Below are 22,518 nucleotides of genomic sequence, written 5' to 3' on the forward strand. Positions count from 1 at the left end.
CTTTTAAATCTAATTCAAGATTTACAGATAATTTACTGCATTTTTTGCTAGGTGGAGATGCTGGAGCGCAAATATGGGGGAAGATTCATAACTCGGCATGCAGCTCGCACCATCCAGACAGCCTTCCGCCAGTATCAGATGAACAAGAACTTTGAACGTCTCAGGAGTTCTATGTCTGAGAACCGCATGTCCAGACGCATTGTTCTTTCTAACATGAGGATGCAACTCTCGTTTGAGGGCCCTGAGAAAGTTCACAGCTCGTACTATGAAGGGCGGCAGGTGTCAATGACGGAGGATGGTACCCCGCTGTCCATCTTGCAGTCGGAGCGTGGAGATGTAGATGTTCACCAACAGGCGAACATGACGTCTCATTCTGCACCGCAGAGCGACCTGACGGACACCATCACAGAGTTGGAGGATGCTTTCTCCAGGCAGGTCAAGTCTCTTGCTGAATCCATAGATGATGCACTGAACTGTCGCAGCCTTCAGGGGGATGAAGGTCCTGATCCTGAGGCCATGGGCTGCTCCAAGGTGGAGGGGGAGGTGCCCTATCAGGTGGTGAAGGCCCACCGCAGGGTGGCCGGACGGATGCGTGATGAAACACTGGCATCTTATAGCGATGTCACTCTGTTCATTGATGAGGAGGACATGTCCCCTTCTACGGCTCTGTCTAGGTCAGGTGACCAGCCGTCCAGCACAGAATCAGACATAAGGCTCCAGTCCATAAACTCCTCCCAAGATTATTGGCCTATTGACTCTAAAGACGAGGGTCGGGACACGGACACAAGCTGCCGCAGCACTCCGTCTTTGGACTGCCAAGAGCAGCGTCTCAGAATGGATCATCTCCCTCTATTGACCATTGAACCTCCTAGCGATAGCTCTGCAGAGCTCAGTGATCGCTCTGAACGCAGCTCTGTCAAACGGCCACCTGTATATGAACCCCACGGCCACATTGTAACATCATCCCAGGCCAGTCCCAAGCACATTTCCCATGGGCCCCCTCCTCGAGCCCCTCCCCGGGACGATGATGCGCCTCTGCGTCATTGCCACCGACAGCTAGAAAGCCACTTGGCTATCAATGGTTCAGCTAACAGACAGAGTAAGTCGGAGTCAGACTTCTCAGACGGGGATAACGACAGCATCAATAGCACATCGAACTCAAACGACACGATCAACTGCAGCTCGGAGTCCTCGTCGAGAGACAGCTTACGAGAGCAGACGCTAAGCAAACAGACGTACCACAAAGAGACTCGCAACAGCTGGGATTCGCCCATCTTCAGTAACGACGTTATTCGCAAGAGACACTACCGCATCGGCCTCAATCTGTTCAACAAGTAGGTACTGAGCTGAGATGAGCCAGGTGCTTCACTCGCACGCACTTGTTTTTATGTCAAACTCACAAAGACCTTTGATAGATGAACCGTGGAATACAAGTCAGTTCCTTGTATAAATCACAGGATTTGGTTTTATTTATGTGTGTCGCAGCGGAAACAAACTTGTGTTACTTCAGAGAAATATTACCAAAAGTTTAATTTGTTCAAATAGACAGAGATTCAAATTGACTCAAAGGTGTGGTTGACTGAAAACAACATTTTTCTAATGAATATTTCTGATTATTATTGGTCACTGAGATTTTCATGCTAGCTGAACAGGACAATAGTCTCCTACACTTATCTGCTGCATTCGCTAATGAGAGAAAATAGACGGTGAAACACTAGGATTTGAAAATCCTGACAGATCTACGTCACGCTGTGAATTCAAGAGCCTCTTCTAGAAAACATACCGCCAATAGGGAGCCTTAGGTTGTCAATAAAGCCTCTTTTATAAGACAGACCATCGCATCAGTACAGAGTGATAAATCCGAATTTGTGGGTCTCGTAAATGCGGCAAGGAGCAAAGGAGAAAGGTGATAAAACTCGATTCTGATGCGTTTAGCATCGTGGTTATATTGCCGCATGAGCCCCTCGCCTCTGACGGCTAAACGCGTGTCAGCACCGCTAATCCCGTTGGAGCAACTGTGGGAGGTCCCCCCACAAAAGAGGGTGGTCGCGTTAGTGACGTACACTGCGCGCCGAGTGCCGGCCGGAAGGGATATGAACACAGATAAACATGGCCTCTCACTCGTATCTTTCAACCACCTACAACATGGCAAACTGGACGGACGCGGAGACCATGGAGCTTTTGGCCGTGCGAGCGGACGAACAGATTAGTCGCCTTTTTACGGAGACAGTGAGAGACAGCCAACTGTTCAACAGAGTGGTGAAAACACTGGCTGAGCGGGGCGTCAAGCGGGACAAAAAGCAGGTCACATCAAAGCTAAAGGTCCTGAAAAAGAAATTTCATCAGTCTGACGCATCTTCTGTCTGATGCTGAATGCGCGACCCTGTACGTCACATGCGGGGGGCCGCCCAGCGACCTCCCTTTATCCCGTCTTTGTTTGAGACGTGCCTGATGGCAGTATATTCTAGCTTCTGCTTTGCTACTATAAATGCCAAAATCCTCCCCAGGGAGCCGTGGCAAATCCCGTTTTACGAACGCTATGGTCCTGTAAAAACAGCTTAAGTGGTCTATGCAATGGTGGCGAAAAGGGGGTATGGGGCCAGTTCCTAAGCTGCCGTGGATTTCCGTTTAACGTGGACATAACTTGCTTTTTGTTGAGATCTAAGCCGCGCTCATGAAGTTTTTTTTTTGACTAGGTGCTCCTAAAGGTGGCTGTCCTCCACAGTCCCTATGAACTGTCTAGTAATCTGAGCTCCAGCTTTAACAGAGAGAAGCTCCTGGAGCTCTGTATCACTCCAGTTTATCGCCTCAGCTGAATCTGTTTAAAAACTTACTGCCGTGTTTACTTTTTCATTTTCAGTAGTTTCCGGCCGGAGCTCGGCTGTTATTCAGCATGTGATCATGACACCTTCCTCTGTTGCGCCAAGGCGTAAAATGCATTCACAAGTCTTGTTGCGGTAATATTACTTCCACACATGGTGGCACGAATACCGCAAAAATTCCGCATCGCCATGCCGCCACTGCATGGCGACAGTATTATGTTGATTTGCCAGCATAGTGTGTCATCTAAAAAGGGTATGGACTCACCGATCTTGACTCACGATGGGAAAGAGGGGTGTTGTTTTCACGTCCAGTAATTAGCAGACAACTTCCCGACCAGCACAAAGCTAACCGCTAGCATTAGCAACTCCAAAACATGGCAAAACTCTTTCAGGCTTGTGTTATTTCTGGAGATAAAACATCCATGTTACAAGTCACGTTGCTGTTATCCAATCCAAGGATAAATGTCCAAATATCAGGAAACAAGACTCCATGACCTTCCATCTGAAGCTCAGCTGTGATGTGGGTAGCTTCATTTCCTGGTAATGGTGCACCAGTATAATGTTTCCCCACAAGAACGACTTACAAGGCATTTATTCCTACTAGAGACCACTACAAATGTATTGATTAAATAAGTCACCCACATCTTTAAATTAAGCTGATGGTGTTAGAGTGGTGTACTCCAGTGACAGATCTTTCAGGATTTTCATTCACTGGTATTAGTGTTTTAGGGCTTTGTGGTGTTTTGCTAAAAAAAACAGTTTAATAATGAAGACTCGGTGAGGGTAATGCATTGGCGTACTCGAGTAAATGATGTCTAAACTGTAAAACTAACTTGTTCCAAGATGTAATTTTCAGATAATTCAAGCAGTAACCGATTATTCTGTGTGATGTTAGCATTAAAAGTTAAATGGGCTCACTCTGGTGGATGCTGACTATTGCAGAAAGCCAGAGAAGGGCATCCAGTACCTGACTGAGAGGGGATTCATCCCTGACACACCGGTTGGAGTGGCCCACTTCCTGCTTCAGAGGAAGGGACTCAGCAGGCAGATGATTGGAGAATTTCTGGGCAATCGACAAAAACAGTTTAACAGAGATGTCTTAGAGTAAGTATGATCTGTTTTCATCCCAGCTAGATGCCAAGCATGCTAACAAGTGGACTTTTCAAAAAAAGCCACGTTAGTTCTGTTGTTTTTTTTTTAATTTCCACCTTTTCTCCTTGTGAACCAGCTGTGTGGTAGATGAAATGGACTTCCAGGGTATGGAGCTGGATGAGGCGCTCAGGAAGTTTCAGAACCACATCCGTGTCCAGGGTGAAGCTCAGAAAGTGGAGAGGCTCATTGAAGCATTCAGGTTAGGCTGCAAGCCATCGTTAGCAAAAATAAAATGCATCTAGTGATCGGAATCGGCCAAAGTCAGCATGGCTGGCTCAATCAGCGGTCACTGGTCAGACCTTCTGAAACTCAGAAATCTAATAGCAGCAATGAAAAATTTCCAACGTTTTTCCTGGTCTGTGATCGCACCATTGCAAAGGTCTAATCTACACCAGTACAAGAGTTGGTCTTTGTAATCAAAATAAGTGCATTTCTATATTTAACACATACTGTTCACAATCAAAAGATCACACTGGTACTCTGTTTTCGATTAGGAGATGTTTGTTAGTTGAAACTAAACTGTGATGGTTCAAACAGCGACCTACACTGACGCCCAAGAATATGAGAAAGTAGATTCAGGGTTGGGTGTAGAAACACAGAGAACTTGTTACAGCTTTACTTCTGCTTTCCTCTAAAAGCCACAAAGCATTTCCTCACAACCAGCTAGGCTAGTTTGCACTTTATGATCTGAACTCCAGATTTCTCCACAGCCAGCGCTACTGCATTTGTAATCCCACGGTGGTGCGACAGTTCAGGAACCCTGACACCATCTTCATCCTGGCTTTTGCCATCATCCTCCTCAACACTGACATGTACAGCCCAAATGTCAAGCCTGAGAGGAAGATGAAACTGGAGGACTTCATTAAGAATTTAAGAGGTTAAAACCATTTCAGAAGATTTGCTTACCACATATAAAGGTGTGTGTGTGTGTACATGCACCTTTGGCGTGTAGAGTGTTTTACTTCAGTTTTCTGTGCTCCTCAGGTGTGGATGATGGAGAGGACATACCTCGAGAGACTCTGGTTGGAATCTATGAGAGGATTCGCAAGCGAGAGCTGAAGACCAACGAAGATCACGTGTCTCAGGTTCAGAAGGTCGAGAAGCTCATTGTTGGAAAGAAACCGGTGAGTGATGTCCAGTGTCTTCACGTCAAAGTCACAAAGATGTTAATGAGTTCCTCTTTTTGCTTTGTTTCATTGCATACATCATCTTTGGTGTGTGTCTGAGTTTAGGTAACAAAAGTAGCTCCAGGTCACAGCAGCGTGCCTATGTTTAGACCTTCATGCTGGTGATTTTAACACCCCTAAAGCCTCGGGGAGATGATGCCCAGTGATGCAGTCTGATGGAAAATGCACACTTGCCTTCATCTCATCATATTGTTCAGTGAATAAAGTTGCAGCTCCTAAAACCAGTGTTGATCCAAAATATTAGACCAGCTGAGTTTCTAGATGCTGCGGCCTTCAGGAGCGAAAGCAGCAGCTTCCAATGACACTACTGTGATGTGTGAAGGTTAGAGATGTTCAGATGGAGGAGTTAGTTTGAGTCTGAGTCTCTCCCAGTCATAAACAAATGATTAAATACACCGAAACAGTATTACGACAGGTTGTTTTGGCAATAAGAACATATAGGATTTAAAATGACCAGATGCACGATTGCTACCCCAAGGACGTTTTATTAGGTGTGCAGTTCTTCTACAGGCTCAGTAGAAATATTTATGTAACTAATTCAAATGTAATGTCCTCTTATGATGTGTGTTTTGTCCTTCATTCCTAGATTGGATCTCTCCACCATGGTCTTGGATGTGTAAGTAGTCCAATTACCTCTAACTGACCATTGAGTCTCATTATATTTGTAAATGTGCTCAACTTCCTGTATCTGCAGCCATTTATTACAAAATATTTGTTCTTTATTACCCTGTAAACCCTAATAACCTGTAAAGTGTGTGTGTTTTTTTAGGTGCTGTCACTGCCCCATCGTCGCTTGGTGTGTTACTGCCGCCTGTTTGAAGTGCCAGACCCCAACAAGCCCCAGAAGTTGGGCCTGCATCAGCGGGAGATCTTCTTGTTCAATGACCTCCTTGTGGTAAAAAGAAGAAGAACAAATCTTTCCTTTCCCCCCTCTCATCTGTCTTTTACTCTTTAGACTTACCTTATTCTGTTTTTCTGTCTTTTAGATCACAAAGATTTTCCAGAAGAAGAAGAATTCAGTCACATATAGCTTCAGACAGTCCTTCTCCTTGTACGGGATGCAAGTGATGCTGTTTGAAAATCAGTGTAAGTTCTTCTTCTCAGCTGTGATGAAACGTGGAGTTGCTCCACGTGTTTTACTTCAGCTGAGATTCGTGACCCTTTGGTGCATGTCTGTTTGCCGTAACCTCAGATTACCCAAACGGAATCAGACTCACTTCGGCGATACCGGGCGCAGACATCAAAGTGCTCATCAACTTCAATGCTCCCAACCCCCAGGACCGTAAGAAGTTCACAGATGACCTGCGAGAGTCCATCGCAGAGGTTCAGGAAATGGAGAAGTACAGAATAGAGTGTGAGCACACACACACACACCTCAGAGCATGGTTGTCAGTGTTCAACTGGTTAAACGTTTGCAGGGTTTCCACTTTATTTTGAACACAGAGGTGTTGTTGCACGCAGAATTTCATCCATAACATGACAGAGAAGTTCTTGTGTCTTCATGGTTGGTTTCTACAGCTGAGCTTGAGAAGCAGAAGGGGGTGGTGAGGCCCAGCATGTCACAAAGCTCCGGCCTGAAGAAGGAAGCCGGCAACGGGAGCATGAACCGCGCCAGTCTGGACGACAGCTATGCCATGGGCGAGGGCCTGAAGAGGAGCGCCCTCAGCAGCTCTCTGAGAGACCTCTCTGAAGCAGGTATGACCGAAACGTTTGCAGCGAACTTTTAAGGGGATAAAAATAGCAAAATGTTGATTCACTGCACCATACATTGATTTTAAAGTATCCTCGTTGAATCCATGAGCTCCCCCGTGACTGGATGGTTTGGTCTGGAAGGTGTTTGTGTCAGTGGTTAACTTCTGGATTTGGCGAATTTTGCTCCACACAAAGATTCAAGAAGATTTTTAACATCTTCCTTCTGAGCAAGGAGAACAACAATGATCCTGAGTTCATGTGGAAACATTTTTTCATGCATCTTCATTTGTGTTTTTATCTTTTCTCTCTGATCTGCTTAGCATCCAACAGCATCTCTGCTAAGTATGTTTTAGTCAGAAGTCACGCGTCATCTCCTCTCACCCACAGTAACCAAGACTTGAGACCCAGTCCACACCACCCTGGAAACGGGTTTAACTGATATTAGTCGTAAAGATGTCTCCTGTTCACGTTAGTACAACAAAAAATGCTGTTGTACCACAAAAGTGGCAGGAAAGCACACATTGAAGGTTCCCCTAAAATGAGTTTTTATTTTTATATGTTTACAATTTCCTCTCAGTTAAGATTCAGTTTAATTGGTGATAAAATCAAGATTACTTGAGAGAAGCCTAAAATAATATAAAAAAGTTTCTGTTGTTGTGGTTTTTTGACTAAATAAACCATATAAATAACGCCAAACATCTCTGTGCCCTCGTTTAAAAATCAAACCACAAGATCTCCTTTGCTATCGCCACCATTATGCTCATTAGCCCGCTTACGATCAGGCTGTTTTTAAGCGAAGAGAACAAACTATTAGTGACTAAAGTTGTGGGGTAAAGGTAAAAACGATATGAATCGAGAGTGAATGCAAGAAAAAGGTATATTTTATTTTTTAGTCAGGAGATGTCAGCAGCTCTAAATACATGTTCCACTTCTCCCTCCTACGGGCTGAAAGCAGAATTAAAAATGAACACAGGAGAAGTCTCTGAGTTGTATCATTTCATGTCGCCTCGTGATTGGCCGAGTTAGCCAGAGACGTGGCTGAGACTCGGCTCTAGTGCAGTGTAGAGCCGCCGCGGCAGAAACACTGGCTAATGTAGATTATACCAGCTGAGCCAATAGCCATGGCTGATTCAAATTCAAATGTAGTGCAGATGTTTAAGCTGAAGAGGGCGCCACACTGACAGTTTAAGCCTGAATGCTTTTATTTTATAAAAGATGCACTAAAATGCCAAAAATAATTAACATTCATGTCTATAGCATGAATAAACATTTATGCCTTTTATTTGAGGTGACTTTCTCTTTAAATGATAAAACTATGCAGCAGATAATTTATGCACCTTTATTAATTCATGCAGTTCAGGAACTGCATGCTTATAAAACTTTCTAATGCATTTAGCTGCCTTTAATTAACAACTGCATGGTTTATAAACTCCCTGATTGTGCGCTGGGGGAGCAGGTGTGTCCATCAGCCCGACGCCTCATTCATCATTATTACACCCTTCTATGGGATCAACTGTTTGGAGACTCATCGAAACCCCACGATGTGCCGAAGCTGCAGAAAATCTTTATTTTTAAAGCCATCTGTGGTCGTGCCGAAATGGTTTTATTAGTCACGCCTTTCTAATGGTAGAGACCATTTCATATTCATGTTCATCACTGTAACACGCCAGTCTCTGTGCCTCGGAAGCAGGAAGACGTTTCACCCATCACAGGGAGAAACGGCCACATGAAGTTTTTTGGTGATAACGGTGAATTCCAGCTGGGATCATGATATTCCTTGTTGCTCTGATCGATACCTCAGCAGGAAGTCACAGGTCAGATAGTGAAGGAGACGTCCCCTCTGCCCTCCTGTCTCCTGTGTCTTTAAGTGCAGGATGTGGCATGTTAGTGGGGTCATTTGTGTTTTTTTCCTTTTCTGCCATAGTCCATTTCATGTGTATTTAACTGTCCATACACATCAGGTGTTCTCCTGTTTATGTGTGCTTATTGGTCATATATCACTGGCTGAGTGGGCCGTACAGTAGGAGGAGTGCTCCATTCACCCTCACACCCATACATGCCTTCACATCCTCTACATGCAGCTCTATTGTTTTTGTTACCGAGACCGGCTTTTTTACGGTCATTCCTTAATGATATAAAAACATTACAACCAAGTTATTCAGGCAAAAAATTAATTTATTAACAGGATTTTAGAATCAGGCAGCTGTGGACATTTGCTCAGTGTGTCAGGGTTAGCGCTCTTAAAAACACATTTATGCTAACGGATCCTATTTTAAAGCAGCAACCTCCAGTTTCAAGTGTTTTACATGTTAAAACTGCTGAAATCTTAAAGAACCTGCCCACCACCACCTTCTCAGACCTGAGCGCCCGCTGCCCTCACCCGCCCATATTCGGATCTCGCTCACCGTCCACTGCCCCCTACGGGACTGCTGGGAGGCCTAAGATGTCTGTAGTCCATGCAGAAATGCTGTCGATCTCTAATATTTGGTATTGCATGTCTCGGGCAGGCAAGCGTGGGCGTCGCAGCAGTGCAGGATCACTAGACAGCAATATGGAAGTAAGTTGGAAGCAGCTGGTATCTGAGCTACTCTCAATGTGATGATGTGCACTGTGACACACTCCATTTATTTTTTGGTCTTACTCCTTCTTTGCTTCATCGACTCAGTCCATTTGTTTGGATCATTTTATTTTTTCTCGATGGGATGCCTTATAACCTGCTTGCCTCAGTTAGTGTGCATGCATGGTTTTGCCTGCCTCTTATCCTGCCCCTCACTCCCCTCTCCACACACACACACATACCTGCAGACACACTCGTTTTTGGAAGCCAGCGATCTCCTGTTTTGGTCATGATATATGACCAATTCACTTTAACCTGAAACAAGCATGACTCCCACTAATGTCTCCTCTGATCCCCCCTCCTCCACCCCTCCCTGTCGCCTGTCTGTCTTTCATTCATTCACATCCAAGCGGTTTTCATTTGGTTCTTCTCTTTGGCAGGGTGGTAGCTCTGAAAGAAACTAGGAAACTTCATTTCCTGCAGCCCCTCTCCCTGTCTGGGTCTGTCTTTTTTCTCTTATCCACAACTTTTCTTGGATGATGTGAGGTATTTTAGGGAGGAATGTAGCCTTCATAATAAGAGATGGGCTTGATGAGGACTTAGAGAATTATCATTCATTCATTTTTGCACTCATTTCATATTATGTCCATAAGTTCAGGTGGTGTTTTTTTTTTAAGTTTAGGAGCCTCTACTTTCTGAGTTATTCACTAGTCTTCTGTTCTAAATGAAACACTGCAAAGAAAACACATTTTTACCAGTTTTGCACAAATGAGCCCAAAACAGGAGGCCGAGTGCCCAGCCCTGTTGTGAAGTCCGCACACGAGTGCTCAGTTCCTCCTGCCCTCTGACTTGTAGTTGAATGTGTGAATGATGAGTCTGCCCGTCACACCCTCTGCATGTGGAAACCGTGCCTTCATCAATAAAACACAAGCTGCATGTGTGACTCTTGGTAGGCACACCGGAGCAGGAACTTTTCAGTAAAACCCTGTCGGTGTCGTTTGTTAATCCCTGTAAGTATTTATGTGATGCTTCTGGTTGAGGTTGACTGTTTTTGGACTTCCTAACAGTTTCTTTGGATGTAGGCTCCCTTCTGTTAGCTGAAATATTCCTGCTGCTGCCTATCATGACCACGTTTTTAGTTTCTCATTTGCATGCCATGTAACATTTTGCTACTTCTTTATCTGAATTTTCAAAATCGCGTCCTGGTGATGCCTCTTGGCTGTGGTTGAATAGCTTCTTGTCTAGCAGGGCTGTTTTTGACGGGCATGTGCTTGTGCCTCCTGCAGGGGTCCATCATTAGCAGTCCACACACACGGCGGAGAGCCACCACACCACGAGAGGGCACTTCCCGCGGACAACCCTCCATCCCTAACTCGGCATCGACCTCCATCCTCGGGTCACTTTTTGGCAGCAAAAGGGGAAAGTCGTCATCTCACAGCCAGCATCCTTTGCCTCCACCCGGCCACCCCACCCTCATATCGCACAAGCCCCACCCGACCAACCTGCATCACACGGCACAGACGACACACACGGTGCAGTCCCAGCACCATGGCCACCATCCCCAGTACTGCCCGCTCCCACAGAATCCCCCGCCCTACCACCACCACCACCACTACCACCCGCCTCCACACACACAGTACCACCAGCACCCGGCCTACTCCTCCTCCTCCTCACACGCACACCCGCAGCACAGCCACTACGCCCAGCATTCCCACCACTCCCAGCACGGCTCCCACCACCACAGCCAGCAGACGGGCCCGGCGCACAGCGGGCCAAAACACAAACACAGTGGTATCAGCACCGTAGTGTGATGCTAATACACATGGGGGGGGCGGGGTTGGGGGGGGGGCTCTATGAAGGATGGACAATCGCTCACACCAAAGGGACTGACAGCATAACTCTATGGCCTGCCCACTGTGTTTCAGCTGCTGTGATGGAAACCAGCCACACACAGTCACCTTCCTCACTTCCAGGTCCAGATAATATGCAGGATTCAAATCGGACTCAAATCTTCCAACAGGGGCCTTTACTAGTTCGCCTGATTAGGGATTTCACAGATCCCACTGGGATTTTGCGTGTGAGGGTGGAGGAGGAATTCTGCACAGGAAGATGCTCTTTGTTTTCCAGTCTCACCCACACACACACACACACACACACACCGCCCAGCTGTGACAGCTACAGAGACGATGTGTCGTCTCTCCTCCCTGCTGCCTCGTCCCTCAGTAACTTTTCTTACTTTAATCGGGAGGAAAATGAGCTCAGATGAAAACGGTTTCCCATCCTCCTGTGCAGCCTTTCAGATCTTTGGTTTGCAGACCTCACCACCAGGTGAACGCATCCATTAGAGCTCAAATATAGCAGAAGAACCTCGATGTAATCATTTCACACTAACGTAAGTCAAGGACAGGTAGACAACGCAGTCATAGTAGTTCTAGTGCTGTATTTACTGTAGATGACAGCTGTATGTTTTGTGTCCTAGCTCTCATTAATAAATGTGCCAACTATTAATGCATAATCTATTTAGTCATGTACAGTATATTGTGTGTAAAGTAAATTTGTAAGATTATACTTGCAGTTATTATCAGCAAAAATGACTTTTATCAGTATTAAGCTGACTCGGTGGTGTGAGGACGCAGATCTGGAAGGAGGGAACGTTCAGTCCAGCCTAGGATCTGGTTTTCTGTGGGAGCCCTAGGGTTGCAGCTGGTTGCAAGGTGCTGTTCAGTCCAACTCGAAGCCTCCAATTAAACATTTAGTGCAACCCGGGCTCGACTTGCACACTGTGGCGGCTCAAACAGCAAAGGATAAAGAACAAGAGCGATCCGTGTTTTACTGTTACATTCGGCTCCAGAGAAATTGTTCAACTGCCTTTAAAATTATGCAGCAGCTGCTTTCTAGGCTCGTAAAATCAGAAGTCAATCAATTTCTCCTGTTTTTTCCTCCTTGTTTAGATTATTTTCTAAGTTTGGCGAGCAAATAAAACCCATCTGTTCATATGTATTTTTTTATTTCCTGTGCAATATCGTTGCACCGATTTTGTACATCCAGAAGAGCAAACAAGGCTGCCCTCCTGTTTGTGTGTTTCTCATGTTACATGTTTATTTATTTATCGACCCCCACCCTGTCAGTCTTTCTGTTAGTCCTCGTGGTCCTGTGAGGGGGTACAGACCCGGAGTTGGGTGGAATGTCTAGTCAAACGAGTCATTTTGCATGTGATGCTATTGATGTGAGGCGATCCTCTGCACATTGTTGAACAAATCAGTGTTACCGTAGAGAGTTTGAAGTGCAATCATGTTCAGGAAAACACAGATTTGTGCTCGAGAGAGCGAGTCTGATGTCCAGGATGAGATTGTGGCGAGAAGGAGATAAAGAAAAGAAGTTATTTTGTTGTTGACTAAGACTGATATAAATACTCACTTTAAAGTGGAAAGAAGAATGTGTGTATATATTTTAATAAAAGGAACATGCCTCTTCTCTGACCTGGACAAGCACATAAATGGTAGAACACGTTTTTTTTCCAGGAAATACAGTTATGATGTACCAAATGCAAGCTGAACAAAAGAACTAGGTATATGTAAAAATATCTTTCTATATTCTACAAATAAGAATTTATTCTAGTGTGTAAATTAGTGACAGTAAACTGTTCGTCCCAATATTCAGGTTGTAAATGTATTTTATTAATCATGAAGCAAACTTAGGCCATGAGTCGGGCTACATACACGTTTTTCCCCTCAAGACAACTTCGATGAGCAGACATATCACGTACGGGACATTAATGATCAGCTGAATGTGTCTTTCTGACGTTTTCATATCTTTTCTCTGTTTCTAGAATCTGGGGGTGATGTGAAACTGATGTGTTTATTTTGGTGTGTGTTGTAGTGCTTCAAATCCGTAACTTTTATTTATTTTTTTTTATTTTTTTTTTGAGGAAAGAACCCCAACAATGCACTGCATGGATCTGATGCATCATGCATCCTGTTCACTGTGAGCTGATGGGGAAGAGTCAGCCTATAAATGTTCTCTTTTGGTCCAGAATTAATTATTTTTTAATTGGGGGGGGGATCTTTCTGATGTTGATAATGCGTTTATTGTTATTCCATGTTTGCCTGGTAGGTATCCGCATGCATTTCATCGAATAAGCCATCGTGTAAATTCCAGACATGAAGAACATTGCACTTTGTTTTGCTGAGGGCTTCATCGTGTAAATATGGAGATTTTGATGCGCAAGCCGATGAACTGCTTGGTGAGAGTTTAACTTTATGAAGACTGTAAAGGGACCAAAACTGGGGTTAGAGGGGGTGTACATAATGTCTATATGATCAGATCTCTGCAGTAATGGTAAGGATGTGCATACATACATCACTTCCTGGATGGATGAAGTGAGGGATGCTAACTGAACATATCGACTGTCTCTGCCTTCAGCTGTTAAGAACTGATGTTTGCTGTGGAAATCAAAAACAGACTGTTAGAAAGTGTGCTGCCATTTACATTCAGCTAACCTCCCACCCCCTAACACACACACACACCACACACACTCAAATGGCTGCGAGCTGTTGAGTCAGCCGTGACACACCTTTTGAAGAATGGGAATGACAGGAACAGCATCATTTTAATGTGCATTCTGTTTGTACAGTGAATGTTGAGTCAGTAAGACCCCAGTTCTTGTAAAACTTCAACTGTGACAATGTTGAGAAAGCAAAATAAACAAATATATGACTTATGGTACCCTTGCTGGTTTCTTTGTGATGCTTCATCTTTCAGTGTTGGACAGTGTGGTCTGCTGAGTCAGATGAGTAAAAAGGAACAGGGTCGAAGACGTGTATTAGTTAAATGAGGCCCCAGAACTGTTGATTTTATCTGATTGACATCGTCTGTCTGGGTTCTCACACAGTTGTTTATCTGCTTGCATGTAAAAAAATAAAAACATGCCTGGTCATTGAACTGGAATTGAATTGGGAAATATTATTACGTTTTATGTCTGGCATCATAAAAGAGGATGCATCAACTTTAGTTTTAAGAATCAATGCTGCACCATTTACTGACTTTTTGGTCCTTTTGAAATTTGTTTCTGTGTTCTAAAAATTTTCCATTGACGGCTTCTCCAACGTCTGCTGTTTGTCATCCAGGAACAATAAGCTAACTGCTAGTCGGAGCACAGCCAAAACCAAAGTGTATCGTTGCAGACCTACAACAAATCCAATCTGCAAAATTTCACCAATATTCATGTCATGTAATTATTTTATAAATCTTGACACCACTATCAGCTTAGCAACCTTGGATTTTTACAGTTATCTGCAAGCACAAATATTGCCAGTAGCAGCAGCAATGTCCAGCAAGAATGTCTTCATAATTCTGCTAAATTAACCATGTTTTAAAGATTTTTTCCCTTAAAAAAAAAACCCACAGCCAGTGAATGTTGGGGCAAGTCAAAAATGTATGTACCCAAATTAGCCAATGGCTAGACTTTATCACTTGTTCAGTGAGGCAAAGAACGGGACTCCTGTCAGTACCAGTCTTACCAGTGTGCTTCTACTAGTTTATAAATCACTCAATGGCAAGGGGCCAAAATACATGTTGGATCTAGTTGCAGGTCATAAAATAGGTGCTGGTCATAAATTAGAATATCACGGCAAAGCTGATTTATTTCAGTAATTCCATTCAAAAAGTGAAACTTGCATATTAGATTCACACACGGACTAATATATTTCACATGTTTATTTCTTTTAATTTGGATGAATATGTCTGACAACTAATGAAAATCCCAAATTCAGTATCTCAGGTGAAGGTTCAATATTGGAGCCTCCTGGTGCCACACTTCAATCAAGCTAATTACCTCAAAAAACCTGCAAAAGCCTTTAAATGGTCTCTCAGTCTAGTGCCACACAATCATGGGGAAGACTCCGGACCACTGACACGTTGCACAAGGAGGGCAAGACACAAAAGGTCATTGCTAAAAAGACTGTCTGGTCACAGAGCTCAGTGTTAATGAATTTATGTACAGATTGTGTGTTTGTCATTTTTAATCATGCATTTTTCTCAAATCCCAGCAGGAATCTTTTAGTTTGGAGATGCCTGCTGTATCCTCTCTTCTCCAGATCTGCCTCACAACACCAGTCTTCTAAAAGCAGTTAGCAGAACTGTCAATGCAGTAGAATTTATTTTAAAATTGAGTTTTTGAATTTAAAGCCCGGATCTCTTAGATTAAAGTCTCCAGCCCTTCATTCACCATGAGCTACTTTTACACAAAGAAGGCACAGAAGAGACTATTGTCATACGTTTTATTCAACGTGTTCCTTTCCATGTGGGAAAATGCTCACCATGTATGTAACATGTTCAAAGAAGTTGCAAAGAACATACAGCAGCTTGTATTCGTTCATAAGTTGCTTTTGCAATATTTCAATACATTAAAATTATTGTAAAAAATTTAAAAAAGTGACATTTCTTTTTTAAAACTCGAACTAAACATATTTAGTTTTTTAACTAATTCAAATTCTGATACTTTAAGATGAAATGTGCATGATTTATCAGAACCGTCTGACCACATTTAACCAACTTCACATGAGCTTTATGTTGAATCATCCATCAGTGAGACAACTGGCACTGGATCAGCCAAGGAGCTGTATGCAGGAGTGCACCCTCCGAGGTTCGCTCTGATGAAACCTTTTATTTGCTCATCTGTCATTCTGCATTTGTACTTTAATTTTATGACGTTCACGTCGGGAAATGCCGATTTGCACAAATATGTTGACCCAAACAAAGCAGCTATTTTCAGAGCAGCTTGGTGAAGATTTTTATAACCAAGCTCCAGAAATGCTGCGAGCTGTTTGGGTTTTAGCTGGGCGTTCTTTTGGAGGTTTAGGTCCTCCATTTCCAACTCCATGAAGTCAACGCCGAGAAGTTCTGCCATCTGCTCTGACAACAGTGTTACATCCACATCCAGGAAGTGGATGTGGATGTAACACCTTCTTTACACCTTCTCATTTCCTACTCGTCAAATACTGATGCTTGGTCACAGAGGGAGCCTGACCAAGCGTCAGTATTTGATGAGTGAGTGAAAATGTGTCAGTTTGTTAAAGAGCAAGTCGCCCCCTAACAGAGTCTTACTCCACGTCGTAGTGTACCTCTTAGCCAATAGTGATGGCAGACTTAAATTAAAATGCAGTGCGGAGTTTTTACCTGAAGAGGGCGTAATGCTGACAGTTTTAGGCAGAATATAAAAATTTTAACTAAGATGCTAGCCTGGCAAGCCAGACTAAATAAATGTATTATTTAGTCTGGCCACGCTCCATTGACGGCTCTCGGTTGTGGGGCGGGTTCTACCGTTGTCTTTCAAATGATCTCCGGATTCCACTGGACAATGAATGTGACATACTCTTGTTTCACTCTGCTGCATCATCCCACCCACCAGGCATATAGAGTACCCTGATTGGCCCACAAAGCGGATAAAGCTCTGTGATTTGTTCACTAAGCAGATAGAGCACTGTGATTGGCCCACCATTATGGACCAATCACAGCTCTTTATGTGTTTGAAACCCCTCTAGAGAGTTGTGATTGGCCAGCCAGAGTCCTGGTAGGAGCTACGGTGGTTCCAATGGAGCATGCCTAGACCAAACTTTGCAAAGCAAGAATTTGGTCTAGTTCACTAGGCTACTAAGATGCACCAAAGTGCCAAATTACTGACATGTGTCTACAGCATGATTAGACACTCATTTATATAGTTTATCAGAAAAAAAAACATTGCTTTGGGGGTGACTTGCTCTGTAAACTCTTCTAGTATTTCTGTCTTCCCCTCTAAATGACCACACTTGGATCGCTCACTATTTTAGTAGAAAATCTTAGATTTGTGATATTCTCCTTTATAAAAAAAAAACCCGTCATGTCAGAAACGTGCCCCTGAAGCAGCGTGTTAGCAGCACGTTTATACCCAGGGAGCTCCTCTGCCTCTATTTTAATAGATAACCTCTTATCTCTTTGCAGCAGATGGATTCCCTCCATGCCACGGGACCCGTAACCGTCTGGTGTCATTGGTGAATCCTCCACACCGACGCGGCTCTGTTTTCCCTGAGCTCACCAACACATCTGTTAGAGAGGAGAGAGAAGGAAGAGTCGGAATAAATTTAATAGACTTTAATCCACAAACGACCAAACCGAAAACAGAGACCTTTTAAGGATGACTTATTTAACAAAAAGTAACCTGGAGGTTGGCTTGACTCGAAAAGGTTTGAGTTCTTGTTTATTTTTAAAGTTTAAAACTTATTCGATCGCTGTTTTTATTTACTTTTGGGGCCATCTCTCGGTGATTCAGGCTCTTATTTATGGGCTCATGCATAAACAACATGGTAGCTTTATTTAGCGATATTAACAGCAATGTTTTTTTTTTCACATTTAGCTCATCATGACAAAGAAAACAGGGAACTAAATTTTAGTGCTTTTCTCATCACCTGTATTTAAGAAATGGTGATGTTTCTAAATGTTTAAACAAAACCTCAGCAGTTAAATAACTGGAATCATATATTAATCAGGACAGATATATGTGTAAATCTCTGTATAACGGTGGTTCTTCACCAAATATTTACTAAAGAGGAAATTCAGATAAGAGGTGAGGAGATCTCCTACCTAACTCTGGTCTTATTTAGACCTTATTCCTGTTCTTTATCCAAACCTTTGGATCCCTTTTCCTTCTCTGTGTTTCAGGATGCTGCTCTCCACCTTAACCTTGGCTGTCCTCTTCACCTCGTCGAGTTCTCACAGGACTGTTGAGTCCTGCATCTTCTCAGTGATCCAGCCTGCTGGGCTGCACGTGAACTGCAGCTCTTTAGAGCTCACAGAGCTCCCTCATCTGCCTGCAGACACCACGGAGCTCTATGTGCAGAACAACAGGCTCACCTCGGTGTCTCCAGGCCTGTTGGACAGACTACGGAGCTTGAAAAGGGTCTCCATGTCCCCGAACCCCTTTCACTGTGACTGTAGCATCCAGTACCTGAGGAACTGGCTGCTGAGGAACAAGGCCGTTGTTGCAGAGGAGCCTCTCTGTTCCAGTCCGAGCTCCGTAGCTCAGAAAACCATCACTGAACTTTCTGACAACTATTTCTTCTGCTGCACGTTTCCACTTGTGCATCATGTCATCACCTCCAGCTGTGTTAACACAATACACAACACCACTCTGGGCGTGGTGCTACTCTGCCTCATCCTTCTGCTTGTGTGGAGCTTAAACCTGGCCAGGAAAGCCACCTACACGCTGTGTCTGGGTGAAAGGCATTTAGGACTGGAAGCGGAGTCTTTGCGCTCACTGAGGCCTAAACACAGGAGGAGGCTACACTCAGGCCTGTCGGAGGTCACCGACGACTCGGATTCTCTAACCTGGTCGGAGGACTCGGAAAGGCCACTCATCAACATGGACTTACTGCCACAAGTACTGGAAGTGTTGCACAAGAAGCATAACATAAAGATAAAAGCCAGCTAACAGACGTCTGTGGCGAATTACTGTGAAACTAAAAAGCTGGGAGCAGAAAACTGGATTTAAATATTAGGAATAAAACTGATGAACAATGCAGCCCTAGTTTGTTTGAATAACCTTCAGAATTCATTAAAACACATCAGGAACTATTTTAACAAATGATCCGCTTCAGGTTGTCGTCTTCTCATCACTGGGAGTTACTTGTTTTATTCTGAATAACCCTTTTACTCCTCAGAGCGATTAAATATGTCAGCACTGATTCATACATGAACACCAGAAGAGTTACTGCAGCACAAAAACACTTCAGAGAATTAGTGATTTCTCATAGTTTAGGATGACTTTCAGTAATATTTTATCAACACGTAAAGTGTGGAAGGGGCGCAGAGTGAAACTGGGTGGAAAAATAATCTTTTTTTCAAAGCTTGCTGAGTTTTTGTACACATGGAGTGCATAAGGACCAGAACTCACTGGGACGTCTGTAGGGTCGCTGAGTTTTTGCTGTGTGTCTTCAGCACCGCAGCAACATTAACCGGTTCCTTTATGTAACAGATCCTTCATCCCATCAACAAGCACACACGTGCTGTTCAGAAAATTAGAATATCACGACAAAGCTGATCTATTTTAGTAGCTTCATTCAAAAAGTAAAAACATGTTTGTTAGATTCATTCATTACACACAGACTGATATATTTCACATGTTTATTTCTTTTATTTTTGATGATTATAACTATAGGGGTGGTACTCAATTAAAAAATAATCAAATTAATTATGGGCTTTGTAATCAATAAATCTTAACTAATCGCATTTTAATCATTCGGGAAAATGTGCCCTCAAAAGAATTTTTTTAATGGAAAATAATGAGGCAGATAATCAAACATTAGACATGGTTATTATTACTGTAAACTAAAGCTTTTTCCTTTCTAAATAAATGCATTTAATTATTCAAATATCACTGTGGGGACATGAAACAAGACCCAAATCGACTAAAATGTATAATTGAAAATGGAAAACACCTGCAAATGGTTCCTGAGCCTTTACATTGTCTCTGTCTAGTTGAATTACTGAAATTAACGGACTTTGCACCAGATTCTAATTTTTCCACTTTCACTTGTTTGTATAATTGGGTGTTTTTTATTAGCATTACTCATAATGTAGTAAAAACACATATATAAATAAAAATCCTTAAACATGACAGGCAGAACAGGCACAAATATGATCTAGAACTTAAATGTACTTACTTTTAACACCAGAGCAAGCGTGACACATTCAGACAATGATCAAGAACACCAACTGGTTCCAGTTGGATGACTGGAGGATGATGGGAAGATAAAAGATCATGACGAGGAAGTTTTGTTCTGACGCCTGAGCGGTGAACAGGTGAGCGGACCTTACTTACATGGGTCCGCTGTCACGTCAAGAAGGGGACTTTAGACCTGCAGATTCATGCCTGCAGCAGAGGATCTGGTGTGATCTGCAGCCTGATCACAACTTTCTCGCTTCTCGCTGCCCCTGATGTACTTAAGCATCCACCCCTTAGCCGATGACCACTTCAACACCTCACTGCTTAATAATAGTAATGCATGCAATGTTTAGACTCAGAAACATATAATAAACTGACAGAATAGTTTAGAAAATTATCAGAAAGATTTTAGTGTTTCTGTCCCTTTAAGACACGTTGTTTGTGATTGTTTACAGAGTCGTGAGCACACGGAGCATTTTTCCAGTAGTTGTAGTTGTCAGGAATGTTTTTTTTTTTTTACAAGTTAAGAAAATATGCTGACATCTCTCCCAAATCCTGCATCGGTCCAAGCAAGGCATTTACATTTCTTTCCGTTTTTTTTCTGCTTTATGTTGATGTTTATTCATTTAGCAGACGCTTTTATCCAAAGCGACTTACAGTTTATAACCTATAGGGCATGTTGTGATCTGTGAGAGAAACCGGAGTACCCGAAGGAAACCCACGCATGCATGGGGAGAACACGCAACTCCACGCAGAAAGGCCGCAGCCGAGCCGAGTTTCGAACCTGCAACCTTCGTGCTGCGAGGCAACAGTGCTAACCACTGCGCCACCATAAAGCCATTAACAGAGCACTGCGTTGTGTGCGTGAGTGATATTCAGTCTACGAGGAACTCATGCAATGACAAAGGTTCCGCCTTGCTTGAAATGCAAACTATAATGAAATCCGTGAATTTTTTTAACTCGTCATTTTTTCTAATTAATTAATCATAATTAACGCGTTCAAGTCCCACCCCTAATTATGACTGACAATTAATGAAAATCCCAAATTCAACATCTCAGAACATTAGAATATCAATTAAGACCAATGCAAAAATTATGGACTTTTAGAAATTGTGTCAAACTGAAAAGTACGCACACGAAAAGTATGAGCATGTACATCATTCGGTGTTTAGTTGGGGTTCCTTTGGCCTGGATTACTGCACCAATGCAACGTGACTTGGAGTCGATCAGTCTGTGGCACTGCTCAGGTGTTATGAGAGCCCATGTAGCTATGATTGTGGCCTTCAGGTCTTCTGAATTGTTGGGTCTGGCGTATTACAGCTTCCTCTTCATGATACCCCATAGATTTTATATTGGGTTAAGGTCAGGTGAGTTTGTTGGCCAATCAAGAACAAGGATACCATGGTCCTTCAGCCAGGTACTGGTAGCTTTGGCACTGTGTGCAGGTGCCAAGTCCTGAAATGGAAATCTGCATCTCCATAAAATTGGACAGCAGAAGGAAGCATGGAGTGCTCTAAAAGTTCTTGGTAGTTGGCAGCATTGACCTTGGACTTCAGAAAACACAATAGACCAACACCAGCAGATGACATGGCACCCCAAACCATCACTGACTGTTGAAACTTTACACTAAACATCAAGCAGCATGGATTCTGTTCCTCTCCTCTTCCTCCACATTCTGGGACCTTGATAAATGAAAAATTCACTTTCAACAAAGAACATAACTTTGGACCACTCAGCAGCAGTCCAGTCCTTTTTGTCTTTAGCCCAGGCGAGATGCTTCTGACGTCTGTTCAAAGTGGCTTGACATAAGGAATGCGACAGCTGAAACCAGGTCTTGCACACGTCTGTGTTGTGGTTCTTGAAGCACTGACTCTAGCTGCAGTCCACTATTTGTGAATCTCTCCCACATATTTAATTTTGTTTCACAATCCTCTCCAGGGTTATATCTATTGCTTGTACACTTTTTTCTACCACATCTTGTCCTTCCCTTCACCTCTTTATTATTGTGCTTGGACACAGAGCTCTGTGAAAGGCCAGCCTCTTTAGCAATTTGTGCCTTGCCCTCCTTGTGCGAAGTGTCAATGGTTGTCCTTTGGACAACTGTCAGGTCAGCAGTCTTTCCCATGATTGTGTAGCCTACGGAACTAGACTGAGAGACCATTTAAAGGTTTCTGCAGGTGTTTAGAGGTAATTAGCTAATTAGTGTTACACCAGGGGTCTTCAATATTGAACCATTTCACAATATTTAATATTCTGAGACACTGAATTAGGGATTTTCATTAGTTGTCAATTCTAATCATCAAAATTAATGACATAAACATTTAAAATATACCACCCTGTGTATTGAATGAATCTAATATACAAGTTTCACTTTTTGAATGACGTTACTGAAATGAATCAACTCTGTGACGA

The 22,518-nt window shown here is 43.2% G+C and overlaps 2 protein-coding genes across 14 annotated transcripts in view; both read left to right on the forward strand.

Moving 5' to 3' along the window:
* The window catches only part of LOC107391097 (IQ motif and Sec7 domain ArfGEF 1), a 116,699-nt gene extending 99,121 nt beyond the window's left edge, over window positions 1-17,578 (forward strand). For 10 of the 13 annotated variants that reach the window (XM_070545048.1, XM_015968164.3, XM_015968165.3 and 7 more), the window contains 12 exons: window positions 52-1,334; window positions 3,765-3,926; window positions 4,051-4,173; window positions 4,685-4,851; window positions 4,959-5,098; window positions 5,748-5,777; window positions 5,931-6,056; window positions 6,148-6,247; window positions 6,354-6,515; window positions 6,680-6,856; window positions 9,361-9,410; window positions 10,697-11,422. In XM_070545048.1, the coding sequence (XP_070401149.1) occupies window positions 52-1,334; window positions 3,765-3,926; window positions 4,051-4,173; window positions 4,685-4,851; window positions 4,959-5,098; window positions 5,748-5,777; window positions 5,931-6,056; window positions 6,148-6,247; window positions 6,354-6,515; window positions 6,680-6,856; window positions 9,361-9,410; window positions 10,697-11,221 (3,045 nt within the window). In that variant the 3' untranslated portion in view covers window positions 11,222-11,422. Of the gene's footprint in view, window positions 1-51; window positions 1,335-3,764; window positions 3,927-4,050; window positions 4,174-4,684; window positions 4,852-4,958; window positions 5,099-5,747; window positions 5,778-5,930; window positions 6,057-6,147; window positions 6,248-6,353; window positions 6,516-6,679; window positions 6,857-9,360; window positions 9,411-9,850; window positions 9,911-10,696; window positions 11,423-17,387 lie in introns of those variants that run through there. The other 3 variants (XM_054746013.2, XM_070545049.1, XM_054746014.2) reach the window with 3 other exon arrangements.
* Window positions 17,579-18,105: 527 nt separating this feature from the next.
* gp9 (glycoprotein IX platelet) lies at window positions 18,106-19,026 on the forward strand. Its single transcript, XM_015968163.3, has one exon. The coding sequence runs from the start codon at window positions 18,106-18,108 to the stop codon at window positions 18,871-18,873; it is 768 nt and encodes a 255-aa protein (XP_015823649.1). The 3' UTR covers window positions 18,874-19,026.
* Window positions 19,027-22,518: the final 3,492 nt, after the last annotated feature.

This window comes from Nothobranchius furzeri, chromosome 15 (assembly GCF_043380555.1).
Source record: "Nothobranchius furzeri strain GRZ-AD chromosome 15, NfurGRZ-RIMD1, whole genome shotgun sequence".
Taxonomy (NCBI): Eukaryota; Metazoa; Chordata; class Actinopteri; order Cyprinodontiformes; family Nothobranchiidae; genus Nothobranchius; species Nothobranchius furzeri.

What these genes read in the sequence shown, in the direction of transcription:
- gp9 (XM_015968163.3), top strand. Translation starts at nt 18,106, where the DNA reads ATGCTGCTCTCCACCTTAACCTTGGCTGTCCTCTTCACCTCGTCGAGT.